Source organism: Platalea leucorodia, assembly GCF_965183815.1.
Source record: "Platalea leucorodia genome assembly, chromosome: 5".
NCBI lineage: Eukaryota > Metazoa > Chordata > Aves > Pelecaniformes > Threskiornithidae > Platalea > Platalea leucorodia.
In genome coordinates this window covers 83836655-83854897 of record NC_138827.1, presented here as the reverse complement: position 1 = coordinate 83854897, position 18243 = coordinate 83836655, and the positions used below count along the sequence as shown (strand labels likewise).

The 18243-nt window shown below is 42.5% G+C and overlaps 1 protein-coding gene across 7 annotated transcripts in view; it reads right to left on the bottom strand.

Moving 5' to 3' along the window:
- PLA2R1 (phospholipase A2 receptor 1) overlaps nt 1-17678 on the bottom strand; it is a 54890-nt gene extending 37212 nt beyond the window's left edge. For 6 of the 7 annotated variants that reach the window (XR_014228301.1, XR_014228302.1, XR_014228303.1 and 3 more), the window contains exons 1-9: nt 17555-17678; nt 13759-14142; nt 11354-11521; nt 10080-10253; nt 8927-9040; nt 8123-8266; nt 6955-7143; nt 5309-5466; nt 3801-3908 (exon numbers count right to left, since the gene is read on the bottom strand). Coding sequence is in view for 3 of the 7 variants with exons in the window: in XM_082313312.1 (XP_082169438.1) it covers nt 3801-3908; nt 5309-5466; nt 6955-7143; nt 8123-8266; nt 8927-9040; nt 10080-10253; nt 11354-11521; nt 13759-14142; nt 17555-17663 (1548 nt within the window). In the remaining 4 variants the exon portion in view is untranslated. Of the gene's footprint in view, nt 1-3800; nt 3909-5308; nt 5467-6954; nt 7144-8122; nt 8267-8926; nt 9041-9585; nt 9675-10079; nt 10254-11353; nt 11522-13758; nt 14143-17554 lie in introns of those variants that run through there. The other variant, XM_082313314.1, reaches the window with a different exon arrangement.
- Nucleotides 17679-18243: the final 565 nt, after the last annotated feature.

Below are 18243 nucleotides of genomic sequence, written 5' to 3'. Positions count from 1 at the left end.
ATATATATCCTTCAGCCCTGCTGAATCTGGGGAGGCAAATTTCAGCTGCTAGTTAGGAGTGTGTTTGCTGTCAGGGTAGCTGACAGCTCTGCTGCCCTTTCATTACCCTTCAGGGCTTGGAAGACGGCTGGGCACGGCCCTTCGTATGGCATGAAAGCATAGAAGCAAAAGAGCTGTAGTATCAACTTCCATGGTTTCACCCAAGCACAACATGTATGCATTGCTCAGACACTCGCTTTACAAACAAAAATAAACTGGGTGGAGGCTCTTCCCTATCTCCGTATCAACGAGCTGGGACTTCCCCGCGGGAAAAGCCACGGAGGGCTCTGCGGCGCCCGGGGACGCAGCGGGCTCTCGGCAGTCCCGCGGGGGACACAGCAACACCGCTTTCACTTTGATGGGCGCTGAAACTCGGGGGAGTGGGGGCTGGAAGAGGGCTAAGTATTGACCAAGAAACCCTCTACAGGGACGCAGGTAAGAAATAGCAAATGTCTAGTTTCCTTTGGCTGGAATTCTTGAGCGATAGATGCACTGGTTTGAATGAAGCAAACACAATCATCCTAACCTCTCGGAAATTTTAATCTGGAGCAAATGGCATTGCATAACCTTCCTCTTAAAGCTTTCTTGGTGCCTACAGACTGGATAAAGTAATTTGACACTGATCTTTACTTAAAAAAAAAAAACAAAATTGTGGAGTAACTGGAGGTCAGTAAGCTTGCACTGAGGGCAAGCACAGATTGAGAAATTCCAAACTTAAAAGGCTGAGTAATTGGTCAATAAAATGGCATTCTGTACAGAAAAATATGAAGTGATGCACATGGGGACCTCCCCTGCACCCCCCAGTCATTTCATGTATGAAGTGAGGGACAGCTATCTCGCTCCCACCATGCAGGAACGAGATTTGGGGTTTATGACAGTTAAGTTCCATGAAACATCAGCTCAATCAAAAAGTCAAATTGAACCTTAAGAACTGTGAGGAGAGAAAGGACACAGAAGGCTACTCTGTCCTTTTAAATTCACTTTTTGCCATTTTTTGGAGTTCTGATCCCCAATCTCAGAAAAAGATATTAGAAAAGAAGGGCATCAAGGATGATGAAATGTATGGAGCTGCTTCCACATAAGCAGTAACTGAGCAGGCTGGGACTCTTCAGCCTGGAAAAAGGAGATGCCTTAGGGAGGGTATGACACAGATCTACAAAATGGTGAGTGCCATCCAGGTGGGCGACTACTTCAGTACAAGACCTTGGGGACGACAAAGCTAAGCTAGCTGGAGGAAGGTTCAACATGGAAAGAAGGTGACATTTTTTCATTCAAAGGGTAGTAGATGTATAGATCTCCTCACTGAGTGATGTTGGAAATGCAAAGAGTTTGCATGAGTTCAAGGGGAAACTGGACAAGCACTTGGAGGGGATACCCAATGCGGGTTGTTAGACAGACAAACCTTAAAAGGCTCAGGAAATCCCCTGAATGGTTGTGGGTCAAGGGAAAACTGGGGGAAGCATTATCTGTATTTGCCCTGCCCTGCTCTTCCCCAAATATCACTTGCAGCCACCTGTGGGAGGCAGAACATGAGGCCGAATGGATCCTTATTCTGAGCAGCTGCCCTTTTGCTCTTTACGTGGTTTTGTAGCCTTAATAGCAATTCTCTTCTTAAAAGTACAGTTCTCTCCTGTTACAACAGCCATAAAGACAAATGCTTGATTTAGTACTGTCCTGCTATCTTTTGATGCACTAATTAAAGTGTAGAGGACCAGAGAAAGTCACCAGTACAAACAGAGTCAGTTCTGCACACAGAAACCTCCAACTCGATTATCAAGCAGCTGACAGCTCCACAACCTGTTTCAAAAGCTGGCTGAAAGAAAACATTTAAAACTGTTATTTCAGTGTGGGGAAAACTGCCCAGAGAATCTGACCTTTGCTATAAAATATTTATTCTCAGTAATAGCCTGCTGACTAGGAAAAAAGAATAGTTGACCTGCTAAGGGAAGAAAGTGCTTAGCACTTTTTATGTCTTAGGATGACAGAAATGTAGGAAAAAAAAGAGCTCAGGTTTCTGGTAACTTGATATGGACATAGTGCAAAAACTGCAATCAGCAGAACCACAGAAAATGTTAAAGGCTAGTTCATCTGATGCACAAGTCATAAAATCAACATGAGATGAAAGCTCAGTAATAACACATAAGACTATAAAGCTTTAGAAAAGCAAACAACTGTGCCCGAGGCCAAAGCTCCCTGAGAATCTACTAGCAATCCAACGTGAATGACAGTATGAGGTTAACGAAGCAAAAGATCAAATGTGAGAAACGCCAATAGATATTTTGTACCTTTAAGGTAAGTCAGCAACAGAAAAAGAGGGGAAAAAAGCTAAACCTGGTTGAAATAAAGACTTAGCCCTGGAAAATTAGGCCAAAAACTAGCAACAACATATACACTGAATGTTAAAAGAAAGTGAGCTGTCAAGACAAAATGTCTGAAATCAAATGTAGCTTTGAGTAAGCTTAGTACTGCCTTCTTTTGATTAAATGAATGTAACTTTTTTCACATTAGAAAGAAAAGGACCTATCAAAACTAAGGGACTATAACAGGGTTCAGCAGATGTTTTTACAGGGTGTGAAACATCAAAAAGCAGAAATTTATCCTGAGTAGGAAGTTTCCCAGAGCAGACCAAACTACCTATGACCAGTGACTCAATCTCTTGAGTCTCGATCCTGTGAGGTACCAGAAGTTGACGTGCTGTCAAGCTCCTGACTGCAACTGGAAGTCTTGATGCTCTGCACATTTTTCACATGGTCAGGACTGTGACAAACCTTTCTTACACTAACACAGAGAATTCTTGAGTGAGGAAATACATTGGTCCAAATGAAACGAATGCAGTTACTCTAAACTTTTGGAAATGTTAAGCTGGAACCAAGCAGTAACTTCTGCCTCCATAATGGTATGACCAGAACGCTGGATCTGACCACTGTACGTCTGGGGAAAGACTGCATCTGACTGCAAACAGATCAGCTTCAGCTGTCTCGTAATTCAACTGAACTGGTTGTGTTTCTTGACTTGTCAAGAAGAAGTACAGGAAATTAAAAAAGGAAGACAATGAGCTAAAGAGTAAAGCAAGTTAGAGAAGAGAAATTTTTGTTGATAGAAAAAGAGGTTCACAAACTCCCCTAGAGTTTTGAATAAAACATAAAGTCTACAAGTTTGCCCTTTTCACACTGTGAAAAGGAACTGATGGCAAAGAAAATCATAATTTAACATGTTACCTTTTACTACCAGAATGCAGAGCCTAAAAGCCTGAAAACCTGTTGCAATGTCCTATTTACATAGCTGTGCTCCTTCCCATTTGTGTCTGAAAGCAAAAGGAATGCTAATGTACAAGTGGAAGAGTTCACTCTCCGTGTCAATGAAACTGGTTGTTTTTCACCCTGACATTCCATTCCAATGTATGAAAACCATGTGTGGGATGAGGCATCATATAACAGCCATTATTTGCACAGATGGTGGACAAAAGGGTTTTCACTTTTGATCTAGAAAGAAATAGGAACTTGGGTCACAACCGCTGACAATGCAACACGCCATGAAAGGCATCTTGGGAAAGCTTTTAATCTTACATTAAAATTTAGTTTACATACTTTTAAGGCAAACAATGAGATTTTTCCTAGCAAAGCATGCGTCTTTAATACGAAAAACTAAAATTATCTATCTGTTTACATCCATATGTTCCATAGCTACATTTAGAGGTTTCCTATATAATTCCATTTTATTAGTAATGCTCTAAAACAAACAAAAACCACAAAACCCCTTACCTCTGGGCAACTTGATTCTAGCTCAGGAGAGACATTATTCAATTCCCCTGCTTTTTTGCAAATGTAGAAAGATCTCTCTTCACATTTTTTAACCTTCCAATGTCCCTCCTAAGGGATAAAAAGAAGTATATTCTGTACATACTCATATTCTCATGCATATCTATACACACATTAGATTACACTCCCTCCTCTTATTTTAACTTTTCAGTACAAACAAGTAATTTTCCTCACTCTCTTCATTTATTTGTCCTTAGATGGACCATTTATTTCTACCAACACTGTCAGCAGGACTTTTCAAATCAATCATACAAAAGGGCTTGCCTCTCTGAATCAATCTTTGGGATGTAATGCATCTTAATTAACTAATGCTACGGCCATGCCAGAGCACTTACTTTTCAGAATAGATAGGAACTTTCTTCCTATCTATTATAGTTCTTTGTAAGATTAATCTTTATATTTGAACAGTCCTCATTCAAGATATTAAAAAGTTTATATGATATAATTTTCAGACATATATACATACTGGACATGTACCAAAACCAATGCTCAGAGAATTTTATCTTGAACCTCCTTTTCCTTTGTATTTTACATTTTCATTTGTTTGTTTACACTGCAAACTGAGTAAAATACGGTTTTGTGTATCTAAAAACCACAATTTTAGCACAGTCCTATTTTCTGCTTCCAATGGGAATCCACTTTTCCAGGTCACTGTAGTTGTCTTGGCTTTCCAATGAGTTAAAGATTGCAACCTGGACCCACTACTGGAGAGACACTAGAAACTGTTTTCAATACAGTTTTCACACGTAGACAAAACACACTTTAAAAAAAAAAAGTATTATAGTGCTACTTACGTAAGTCACATTAGTGAATTTAAGTACTGTTAACTGTAAAAGTAAACTTATGACCAAATTATGAAAAAATTGACAGTGCCATGAATACTGATAAGGCAGGACATAGTGTTATTTGAACATTACTCCCAGTAATGACTGATTTGGGGTCCATCTTACTGCTGTCAACCTCTATAATTTTATGTAGATATAGACTACTATCTGTTTATGAAAGATGTTACATAAAATTTATAAATATTGACACCAAGATAAAATAGGCACAGCTGACAGTTTTTCAAAACATGAATTTGAAGCTTTCAGGACCAGAACCGATACATCATAAATTATGATATACATGACTTGGATTTTAAATTACTTTGTCTTCATCAAAATACCTACTCGTATTTGTTCTCTTCCATTTGGCAAGCTTTATGTATGTAATATTTTTTATTGAACATAAGCTCAAAATCTATGATTAATTTTCTGTGCATTACTGCTGCAAAATGTATTGGTTTCTAAAGGCTACATTGCATTTATCACAACATGAATATATTAGGAATCAAAAACCAAAGCCATACTACAGGTCATGGTTTCAAAAAGTACGCATAGTGAGAAAATAAATTATTATGAGCTAAAATAAAAGTGCCCGTCTAATTCTTTCGAAAACAAAAGGAAACTTACAGATCCTTGTGCTGAAACACAGAGTTGTCCTGTTCTTTGAAAGGTGTTAGGTTCTTGGCTGTGCCAGTTAGAGAATTTTACTGGAGTGCTATCTGACCACCCAAAAACAATGGGGGTGTTATTACTGTATAACCCAATCCATGTTTCAGTTACATTTTCTGTAAAAGAATAAGTGAGTTCAGATTTTAATGGTGAAGAAATAATGCCTGTTGTTCCTGTAACATCAGCACCACTATTAAAAATTATTCATGGGATTTTCATAAGAATTACCTTCTTTAAGGAAAAAAAAAATAGCTGTATAAACTTTAGGAAACCTTACTGATGAGATAATGTTCTACTGCCCTTGAAGACTAAATTGTTTCAAAAATTGAGCAACATACATGAGAATATGCTTTGAGATCCTGAAAAATACAAATCAAGAGCATATGCACTTTTTTGAAGTACATGGGCCAGAAAGCTTGGAGTGGAAGGGAAAGATTTCTTCTTATAATCTTCCATAGCACACTCAGCTTTAGGTTTCTCTGAGTGATGTTTGTAAGTTCCAGTGACAGCACAGTTGTAGCCGCAGTGGCTGGCAAACATAGGAAAGACAAGGACTGTGGTTTGATGCAATGTCTTACTTGACGAGCTACTACAGCCAGAAAAAGTAGACAGGCTTTCAGGCATGTAAGCCCTTCCCCTGAAGAGAAGCCTGAAGCAGGTCTGAAATAGAAGCAGCAGACTGAAGCTGAATACAAGCTGAGAACAATTACATCTATCCATTACAGCATCTCTGGAAATAATGGTATTTGGTACCTATGGAGGGTGTTAATAGAGGTGAGGAAGACGATACAGTGGTTAATCTCCTAAAAGAAAGACAGACAGGACAGCAAAGAGGATGGGTGGCAGGAGGGGTGATAATGGGAGATGATGTCCAGTAAATCCAGTGTAACACGGCATCCTGTAACCACAGCTGATGGGACAGGGTTGATAAAACATGTCACTGTGCCCCAGCTCTAGGAAGCTTAAACTCATGGCCAAACTGTGCAGCTCTGCCAGCACACTGATGTCACCTGGAGGCACAAGATATTCACTTTTCTTTGCTGCTGTTATGACAACAAAAGTCTTGGCATTGCTACACCAAAGAGCTTTTGTTCATTAAGTTCCTTGTGTAATTATGCTACCTCTTAGGACAATGTGAACTAGCAGAACTCCTTTGATACACCCTGCTGCCATCAAAGGCAATTCTGCAGCAGCAGCAACTTTGCAGTGTGGACAAGGCCAGCTTGAAAGCAAAAGCTACTCTGAATTGTTGTTGCTTCTAAGCACAATTCTTGCATAAGGATGATCACTGAATATTTTGCAACAGTTTGCAAGGAACCAGCCAAGAACAGGAAAGGACAAAAACTAGCGTGTTTACTGTGGCCTCACTGTGTTTACTTTGTTGATTCTTTATTCTAAGTATGGTTACTGGAGAAGGTGAGGCTATACATTTTTAAGACTCCTAGAAGGACCATGCATCATGCTTTCTTTTTTTGTAAACATCATTTGGGTGTGCCATGTAATATAGTGCTTACGTGGCTAACAGTGTTAAAGGGCTGCACAAAAGAGCATCACAAAACACTTCAAGAAACACTGCACACTTTAAACTAACTCCCAGAACTCACCACTTTCAAGCAAGTTAAGGAGCAGCTCTGCATCTGCCATGGAGGCTATACTAATGAGTCCACTGTTGTCGCCTTGGCATGAGATAAAAGCATCGTTCCAGCTCTTCTCCTCTTTATGAAGTCTGTAGCAGTTGCGATTGTGTGGGTACCAGCCAGCGTCACAACGAGTATCATAATACTTCCATGTATCTTTTAATTAAGCATACAAAGGTTGTATATATTAGAATTGCCAAGGTTATGCTATGTTCATAACACATTCAGAGCTACTTTTTAATATTCAAATGCTGAAAAGAGAGTCATCCAAGACGACTTAAGGAGGCCAAAACACATGCTCTATGGAACATCACCTACCAAGCAAACTGAAATTTCTCCCACTTTATTTTATGATTTAACCATTGGGGCTGGATCTGTTACTCAGTTTAAAAGATATATCTACCTTATTACCTCTGAACCTGATTCAAAGCCAGCTAAAGCTTTTTCAGCTGCATTACCTACAAAAAGTTTGGGTAAGTCATTTCTCATTTTCTGAAGCAAATAGGGAAACTTTCATTTAAGTTATCCGGAAGAAGTTGAACCTAAGTTGTTCTTATCAAAACAAAAATTAATGTTCTAATAAACTCAATTCTTTGTTTAACTTTCCCTCAGAATGGGAGTCTGAGGCATTCTATGTACTATATATCCTATACTCATTATATAAACACTTTAAAAAAATATATATACAATGATTTTTTTGTATATCAAAAGTACAGCATGCCATAAAAATAACTGCAAATTTTGAGCTGCATTTATACAACTTTCTTCTCTGTGGGCCACTGGTTAATTCCATTTGAAGCTGAAAACGTATTTTTAAACTCAAAAATGTGGCTTTATTGTAATATAAAGAGAATGAGCATTCTGTAAGCCTCTGATCATGTAAAGAACCAATTAAATGCTATGTATATTAAAATTGTTTGTTAGTTTTAAGACTCTCAACATGTTTTCCAGGACTACATTTAAACAGAAGAAAGTGTTATTACATCACTTAAAGTAAATTGTATTCAACTCAAACTAGCAAACCCATACATTTAGTCCAGCTAAGACTCTGTTCTGCTGACTTTACATTCAGGTGACTTCCTCATGTTCTCCTTCCACACCCACAAACAGGATACAGTAACATTGAGAGACTTACCTAATGTTTCATGCTCTGTCTTATTTAAATGTTTTTTGCATACAAAAGGCAATCCAGCTTCACATAAATAACTTTGCCAGCCGTTCTTCAGTTTTGAAGTAATCACTGCACAATGATTTTCTTTAAAACGGTCATCAAAGACATCTGCAATCACATTTTCGAGAAGCACAAAATTACAAAAAAATCAGTTCTTACTTGTAAAATGGTGTTGTAAGGCTCACTGTGTCTTATTGAATGAACGTATAAACATCCCTGCACACCCAAACTTCTAGTAATATTACACCAATACTATGGACAGCTGAATACTGACCATGATTTATACATGTGTGGCAATCCCTCCTTGGCTGCTGCTATCAGATAAGAGGCTGAAATAAGCTCTAGTGTCTATGTTATAACTGCTGGTGGACAGACCTCAAAATGTAGCAAACCAAGTCACAAAGCTCATGTTAATGTGTTAATTACAGCATGTTAATGTAAACGAACTGAAAGCCCTTTCCTCCATGAAACCAGCTAGAGCATGGCTTTTAAATATGCAACTGGAATCTTAAAAAACACCTTTAGAAGTAAATGACGAAAGGGCCAGATCATTAATGCTTTGAACCGATCCATCTCAATTGATGCTACATTCCTAAAAGGGGCTTTTAGTTCATGAATATGAATAAATATTTCTACAAAAAGAGGTAGACTCGTTCACTTGATTCACTTTTCAAATGTAGCTGTAGGAACAGCAGTCTTGTATCAAGCTGCAGTTACAGAGAGCATATAATTACACTGCTATAACATATCAAGAGGAACATCAAGTACTTGCTCTCCAGTTCACAAATGCTAGCGGTGCTCCATCTGACCACTGCCAGCCAGCATCTTCCTCCAGGCGATTCAGGCCTGTCCACAGCATCATGTCTGTGGCATTTAACTGCCCTGAAACAGAAAAAAATAAACAAAGTAATACTTCACACTTTCCCCATGTTTGAAAATATCTACAGGTATACATCTGCTGTCCTGACTTGTTACAACAGGAATAAAACAAAGCTTCAAATCAGTCTCCAGAAAGTTCAGACTGCTTCTTCTGTCCTTAGAAACTTCCTGCAGAAGCTGTTGCCGACCTCAGAAGTTAAATCTAGAACCAGCAGCTACATAAATGCTAGCCTGTTTCAGCTTTCCGTAAACTAAACAACTTTCAGTCCCTTTACAGCCTGCACGCATATCAAAAAGCTAATGAAATAATTTTTAAAACTTCCTGTTAGCTTATATCCTGCAATCGAAAATCACCAATAATGGGAAGCAATGGGCAAGAAACCCGAGGCAGCCTTTCGCATCACAGCTCTACCACCCATTCCTCTGCTTGGTCCTCTGCACACATGGTAAAATACCCACAAAAGCCATGCTGTCAGAAGGCTCTGCAAAATTTGTCTGAGGTGCTTGCTGCACTGGGGAAAGCAAATGGCTTATCAGAGAAGGAATACCATCCATTTATGAAGACAGAGTTGGCATTTTTCCCCATACAGAACATTTACTTCAAGTCTGCAGAAATGTGCTTGTCATTCACATTTGGTGAAGTCCAGCCTGCAAAGAAAACTTAACAGGAGAAAGGGACAGCAGGGTACGTTGCAGAGAAGGTAAGTATTTGTATAATTCTCCAAAGAAAACAAAAACACTGTACAACCACAGCTGCAAGAATGAATGGGAGTCTCTGTGGAGAGGGAGAATTAAGACAATTACACCCTCACTTAACACAAAGCACCACTTCTGCACTCGGGTTATTAAGGTGGTAACTTAGCTTCACCCTTGCTTTTGCAAACAGCTCTACTGAGGTGTGTTATGTGACAAAGCCTCGCAAGCAGCAATGTGAGAGACATCACACAGGCTGTTAAGCTCCTAAGCATACCCCTTTTTCATGGGTAAAGAGGAAACCTAACTACAGGTTTCCTACAAGGTCCCCAGAGAAATGTGTACTCACTGCTTAAGTTACTTATGTAGTTCTGCTCTTCGGGGTCGGTGACACTCAGCAGGTCTCCTCCTTGCAGCTGACAGGCGGCCCGTGCCTCACGCCAGGTCAGCACAGACGCAAGGTTGAACTGGTAGCATATGTGCGTGTCAGGGTTCTTCTTCCAAAAAATGTCACAGCCACTCTCTGCTCAGAAACAGACTCATCACCAACAGCCCAAGACTACAAACTAATCCGAAATATAACACCTTGAACAAATCAATTAATTAACGACAGCAGCATCCCAATGGAAGCACGATTATGAACTCCGTTCATGCTCCTTTGTTAAAGAACATATGGAAATAGGGCACTAATGGAATAAAACGTTGCTCTATATTTCATACGGTTGATAAAACACTCAGGAGCTGATCTGCAGCTGGTGGTGATTTTCAGAGCTCTCATGAAGCCAACAGAGCTACATTTTCATTTATACCAGCTGATCATTTGTTCCTAAAGCTGAATGTTGAAATATTCAAACTATGAACTCCTCACCCAACTTGTGGAGGAGCAGTCACTGGATCTCCTTCTATCTTGTACTCAAGAGAATAAACTTACTACAATTACAAAGTATAAGCAAGGCTGAAAATACCATTTAGTATAATGGTCGCCCAGAAATCCCCATTACAAAGATACATTTACAGCTGTTTTTAAGATGCTTTGCAACAGAGATCTGAAATGTAGGTTGAGCAGGGAGGGCTTTTCCAAACCACTTCTGCTGACAGAAGGTACTATTTTGCTTATTTATGCAAGAAGCTGGAATATTCATGACGATTATACATCCAAAATCTTTCTGATAGCAAGTATTTTTAAAGCTAGTGCTTCTAAGTGTTTTAGGCCCAAGATGTGTCCAAGAACAAAAGGCATGTGCAAGATGCAATGCAGTCAAAAGCAGAACGTGACTTTGCAAGAGCAGCCCTTGCTTTACATGCTCCAGAGAAGCTCCCCATGTATCACTGGGACAGAGGAGAGAGAGGTTTAGCTGCAGGGTAAGGTCAATGGGCTGCACAGAATAACATCCTTTTGCTCACCCCTGTAGTTTTGCTTTCGGGATGAGGACTTGGGTCTCCAAAGGCCAAAGATGATAAATTATGATAAAATTTGCTACAGTCTTCTTTCAGGTTTTTTAAGGAGACACTCCCCTCTGAAAGAAGGGAAGTAATCCAGAACAGAGTGCATCCTAGAATACTAATAAAGAGCAAAGATACTCTTGGGGGGTGGAGGGGGGGAGAAGACAAGCAACATCTTACCAGCATTTGGGCAAAACCCCCATTTTTCATCTTGTTCATAGTGAGTTGTTGTGGCACACCAGTCAAATTCCTTTCCATCTCTGGTACACTCATGATACCACTTGTTGTTATATTTAAATGGAAAAATGCATGGGAAACCAAAAGAATTTCCCAGCAAGGTGTATATTTCTGGAATAAACAAAATGCAGAGATTGAAAGAATGCAGACCACAGAAATTTCTTTACCCCCATATTTCATTATTCCCATTTTTAGCAGCAATGGTAAAAATAAAATGTCTGAAGTTATTTTCTAATTTTAATTTATAATTGATAACACAGCATTACAAGTATGAGCAGCATAACTTCAGTGAACAGAATTTGGAAATAATAGTTTAGGAAATTTGTCACCATGAAACAAGGCACATTCTCATAACTTACTACAATAGGAAAAAAAAAAAATCCAAACCTGAACAATTAACATATCAAATCTGCACTTACACTTCAGAACAATTACATAAAACAATAGTTAGCAGAATCAGTACACGCTCAGATGCAAACTCTACTTATTTTTTATTTGTTAGTCTATGACAGACGAGCCATTTAGCATTATTTCCCCTGCTCCTCCCACTCTTTATAAAGTGGATTTCTAATGTTTTTTCCATTCTCTCTGTCATTCTATGGGAAAGGAAACGTGAAAGACAAAGGAACAATAAATAAACTTTTAAAAATAAGTTTTTATACCATGGGGTATAATCTAGCTAAAGAACTGATGTTACATACATCTGTTGTCACAATCAATTAATGCCTTATGAAATATTTAAAATATTTTCCTATTGTACTTTGAGTACCAAAATATTGAGAGAATCCAGTGCAACTGTAAAGCTGTAACAGCTTTACCTCAGTGAGTGTCTCCTTAACCTCAGAGCTTCTACAAAAGGTCAAAGAACCACAATCACACTTAGAATGAAATTGTTTGTCAAAGATCCCATGTTGATAGCCTAAAGATCAAAGTCCTTCAACTACAGAATCAGTGCATACTGCCAGGTTCCTAGAGGTTTCCAGAGTTAACGGCTGGCTGCGCACATATAAAAAAGCAGTTTACACATTGTAAATTCCCTTTAAAGCCTTCTGATATGAACAGATGATACAAAGAACATGGGCAAAAAAAAAAAAAAATCAGGATTGCTTCTCTGTCTGCCCGCTACCATGCTGCTAGCTACGTCGGTGCAAGGGATTATCTCGGTCCTGGCAAGAAACCAAATTTGACAGCTATAGACCTCTCACCACAGGTAAAAACATTTTTTCTTTGAAGGCAGAGAAGTCCCCCAACCTGGCAGACTAACAGGCTGGCTTGCATTTGCATGTGCATAAGCTAAGGTAGAAGGAGGAAAATAGACATTGAAGGTGAAAGAGATTTTGCCAAGGCAATTAATTACTTTGCTCCTGAACTTAGGCTAGAAGCACCTGCCTAAGGCTGATCCTCTTCTCCCAGATGTTGCAGTACTAGGGCTAAACCAGGTCTACTTTCATCTGTGTACATAGCAAATGTGTAAGACTTTTTGTGGGTATAAATATTTTTTGCCTGGTCTTAAGGATAAACTCCACTAGGTTTTAAAGAAGAGGTCGGACGCTATAGTGCTTTCCCAGTTATCACAGCTCCCAAAGGAATGACTTTGGAGTTAGCAGAGGCCAAGCCCAGCTACACCTACAGAGGAAACCACTGAGACCAGATCTGCAGCCCAAACACCCAGTTCAAATGGGGAGAATCAACAGCTCCAGTCTGAGACATACTGTGCAAACATTAGGTCTTTCCTTCTACAGAAATGCTGAGGAAAGGGTCAAGGTACAGTCTGTCACTGTTTGTAGTCAATGGGTTTACCTCAGTCCTTATACCTAGAAAAGTGTTCAGGTCTGCAGACCTGGATCTTGACATACATTCCTACACCTTTGCTAGCTGTACAGCAGGATTAATCAAAAGCCTGATCTCTGCTCCAAAGTTTGGCATGTTCAGAGTCCAGGTGCTGAACGTTGCAAACATTCAGTTCAGGCACGCTGCGATCACAGACTGATTTTCAGTGACGGGACTTCCAAATCCTTTGTTATCTCTCTTTGGGCTTGTCTGATAATGAAATCTGCAGGACAGCCAACAGCAAATCATCCTTAGTTCCCCTTTTTATTTTATAGGGGATTTGAAATGAGCATTTCCTGGTTTGCAAGGATACTGGTGCTTTTTTGGGTCCATATAACAGATAAGGAAAAAAATCAATTGTGTGGTATGCTCACCTAAACCATTGCATACAAAAAAACCAAACTTTGAGTCCCAAACCACAATAGAGGCTGGAAAGCCTATAAGCACCTGACCTTGCTTCAAAAGAGCTTTTGAAAACTTTTCCCATCTACATTTCTATAAAAAAGTTTTATTTTTACCTTGAAATGGGTGTTCACAAAGGTCTTCATCATAGGACATGTACTGTTTCCACTGATAAGGAGATTTTTTTTTGGCCACAATATGTTTGCTGTTTTCAATGGCTAATCTGTACTCTGATACACCAACTAATGCTCTTCCATCACAATTCCACCATAACGAGTATTGAGTTGAATCACAGTCAAGCATGCTTAACGGCTGTTCTGGTCTACTGATGTTCAGTCCTAGACAGGTACTTCTGCCTATGTTGAAAAGACGGCGATTGGATACCCATTTCCATAACATGTCTTTTGAGAGCTGACCGCAGTCTTCTAGAACAAGGCCAACTGTGGCCACTTTAATGCACAAGTTGGAGTCTTCACTTTGGATAATAAATATCCCTTTATCTGTAGCGAAGAAATAAAAAGACATTTCAGTCTGTAGAACACTGCAATTGATCAAATAGTATCAAAAGACAAATGTTTTAGTTGAGCTGTTTAGGAATAAAACTGAAAACATCCATCAGAATAACTGGCACTTCAAAAAATAAGAGTACTGGTCTAAACTTACTGACAGCTGAGTTTTTAACATATGGACCACTTGCAAGATAACGAAAATAAGGCTAGGTAATATTTCTCAAGTTGGATAGCCAAAAAAAAAAAAAAATAGGGAGCCCCAAAACATCAGTCATGTTCAAAGAAAACAAACCACTGGTCACCAAAAATACCCAATAATGTAGTACGGGTTTAAGTGTTACAAGAAGTCATACTGTATATGGTAAAATAATTCTTGGGGGGGGACTGGCAATTGAAGCTAAAAAGTTTAAGGCTGACATTGCCATATTCTTTGCCATATTAATTCCTCACTCTCTGCAACTATAGAGGCAGAAAGAAAATATTTTGTGTTGTTAACAGGATACAGAAAGGGTAGGATTTATCTGTGCCATCAGAGCTGGTGGCCAAGGGTTAAAGTATGCCTACCCTATTGGATGCATATTGTTCAACCATACACGGCTACCCTGGACGACAGCAGATGTTGTGGGGTTAGCCTGACATCCTGGCTTTCTTGGAATCATGTAGAAATTCACTGAACTATGTGACTTCACATTATAAGTATGTGAAAAAAAGTCAGCTGTTTAACGTCTTGGGAGCAAATGTTTAACTGAGCATATAGACTGGAAAAAATGAGGGCAGCTGAGGAACTGGAAATCAGCAAAATATAAACCTATAACAGCTCAGCTATTTGATTCACTCTGAAATCCAATGGTAATTAACCCATGGAGTTCCTCTCATGTTATAGGCGAGATATTTACTTTATGCCTCGCGAGATTACGCTTTGAAAACCCAAGCAGCACTTCCATTTTGACTTGAAATTTTACAGCGATGATTTCTGCCATGTGTGCTTTCTAGCTGCTGTAATTTACTACACCTAACATCCTGAAGCAGTAACTATAATAAAAAAAACCCTCTCAAACTGACATAGCCCACGTCTAAAGTATGAGATGCAGAGATCCACCCAAATGCTGCATCTGGGTTTAGTACATACAGTTTAGGCATAGCTCTAGAAAAGAAAGATTTTTCAAGCAGCAGTGGGACAGTGCTGTGTAACAGACAGCCAGGAGATCAGCTCACCAATATAACGTGCACACAACAAGCAGAACAGAGAGGACATAGGCTACGGAGAGGTTTTTTAGTTAGTGTTTCTGTCCCGAGCACATCAAGCAGTCTGACTTACAGAGAGGACAGAATCACACTGCAGGTTGTACGACCGGTAACAGGGGCTGTTTTCCACATGGCTATAGGCATTGGTATCTTGTGATGGTGTGGGAGCAGGGGCAAGCCTTTCTGACTGGCAGCAGGGGAGAATCAGCCTGTTATATGTAATTGCATCTCCCAAGCACCTAGCAGCTGTCCTACGTTAAGTCCTTAACCATTTGCGGCAGAGCAAGGTTCCTTTAATCCATCATATTTCTACAGCTCTCAGGTGTCTGAGCTCACTGAAAAACCATCAGACAACACTCTGAGAGAGATACCCAGCTTGGCCCTTTGCTTTTGAGTTTTCTGTGAAGTTGGGCAGTTTGTGCTGGTTTCATCCTTCTTATCCAACGCAATCCTCCGCGGGCAACACAACTCTATCTACACGGCCAGAAAGGGGTTTTGCCGCTCATGCTAGGGTATGTCTTTCCCACAGCGGTCTTATCTTGGTTGACCAAGAACATACACAGTTAATTTGCTAGATAAGTGGAAATTGGGATGTTGTTAGCACCAGTAAACACTGATTAATGAGGTTAATTCACCATGATACTGGGATTCACACTTAAATAAAAGTTCTTATGCAAACTGCCAATCTATCTCCACCTCGCCAGCCCGCAGCAGCTCCCATGCAGCAACCTCCTGCGGGCGGGGGGAGCAACACCACAGCCCAAAGATGAAGGATTCCCAACCTTTGAATGCCGTTATCTGTAAGGCTCTTAAGAGTTGCCATGACTGCCGAGAAAAGATAAGGGTCTTACACAGTCTACACAAATAACCCAGCTGGAGGATGTCTGTGAATAATAGAGTGCTTCCCTTTTTCATTCTGCAGCAACTTAGGCCAAGAACGGCCAGATCATAATTGTTGAGCCACGCAGCCCCCTTCCGAATGCGGTTTCCACTCCCCAACTACAAAATGCAATCGGCAAGAGAGCTGTGCTGGCCTGAGGACTGCCAGGTAACTGCCAGCTCCAGGCAGAAGACACGAGAGCTGGCAGGCTCAGCAACAGCTCCGTGGGCCCCTGCTCAGCCCTCTCCTCAAGTCGGGCAATGAGACAACTGGAGCAACGCCAAGCCGTGGGAACGCCTCTAGGGCTCCCCTTCTTTCAGCTGGTGAAGCTACACCATCCGTTTACACATGCTCTCGTAGAAGGGTTTTGTTACAAAGCTCCCCAGGGTCAGGGAGGATTCTGTGCCCCAGATCCTGTAGATGAAGAGCTGCAAGGGGCTCTACAAGCTTGCAAGCCCCAGAGGACCCAAGGAGATAGCCTACGCTTGAGGAATTGACAGGGTGGAGGGAGGCCTTTGGAAACTCCTACATCTGGGCCCCTCCATACAAGGACAAGGTGACAAGAAACAAAGTCCCAGAAGCGAAGCCTCAAGCTGCTGTGAAGCCACATATGAAGAGCTGAGAGCTGACCGGTACATCCAAGCTCCTCTTTACTTAAGCTCAACACAGCTAATAGTGAATAAACGGCTGTAACAAAACCAGGAGAGCAAGAGAGCTTCACTTCCTTCCTCCTCACCTCCCGCTTCCTTCCCCCCCAAAAAGCAGTGAGAATTGCTTATGCAGCAATAGGGAAAACGGGAATGTATTGGGAATGAGAAAAAAAATCATCTCTCTTCCCTCCAGGTGTAACGAAAGCAATGGAATAATAGTGGTGTAACGAAAGCAGCGGAATAATAAGCGAGGAGGACGAAAAGGGCACAAGGCACAGCCGGCGGGGCAGGTTCGCACGGGTTCAGCGCCCGCCCCCGGCCCCTCGCTCCCCCAAACCCCTCGCCCCTGCGCGGGGTGAGAGCTTGCCCCTGCCCAAACGCTCCCGGCCGGGGTCGGGCTGACCGCAGCGGGAGGCTCGCCCCCGCCTCGCCCCGTCCCCGGAGCCCTCAGAAGCCGCCGCAGCTCGCGCCCCGAGCGGCGCCGAGGGGCGGCCGGGGCCCGAGGGGCTCAGCCCGGCGCGGAGCGGGGGCGCCGCCGCCGCCCGACCACGGGCGCCCCCCGCCCCGCCGCGGGCCCCCCGGGCCCCCCCGCTCCCTGCCCGGGCCGCCCCCCGGAGGCGTCACTCACTCCGAAGGGAGGGCACCTCGTCCCGGCTGAGGGCGGCGGCGCCCCGCGCCGGGCCGCGGCCGCCGAGCAGCAGGCAGCAGGCCAGGAACCGCAGCCGCACGCCCAGCATCGCCGCGGCACTGCGCCCACCCGTTCCCGCGCCGCGCCGCGCCGGGGGACCGGCCCCGCCGAGCCCTGCCCCGGGGAGGGCAGAGGAGCGATCCCACCCCGGCGGCGGCCCGCGGCGGGGAGGAGGGGAGGGGCGGCCCGGCCCGACCCGGGGGGGGGAGGCCCGCGGGCTCGCTCCGTGCGGCGGCGGGAGGCGGGAGGGGGGCAGGGGAGGCCGCGGCGGCCACGCCGGAGCCGCCCGCCGGGCCTTCCGCCCCGCCCGCCTCGCCGGGAGGCGCCGCCGGCAGCCCCGGGCGGGGGACGCGGCCGTGGCCGCTCGGCTGGGCCGGGAGGCGCGGCTCATGCCGCTCGGGCCGGCTGCCCAGGCCGGGGCTGGGGAGTCAAGCGGGCAGAAAGCTCTGCTTTAATCGTATTTTCCGCCTGAACACACGTACTTTCCCGTGCCTACACGCCAGGTGCTGCTATCCTAAAAAGAACCAGAAAATTACACAGAGGCGCGGGAGGTGGGAGACCACGGATAGCACCCTCCGTGTTCACAGGTTGCTGCTCTGTCCCTGAGCATCCCCACTTTCACAGGCCCT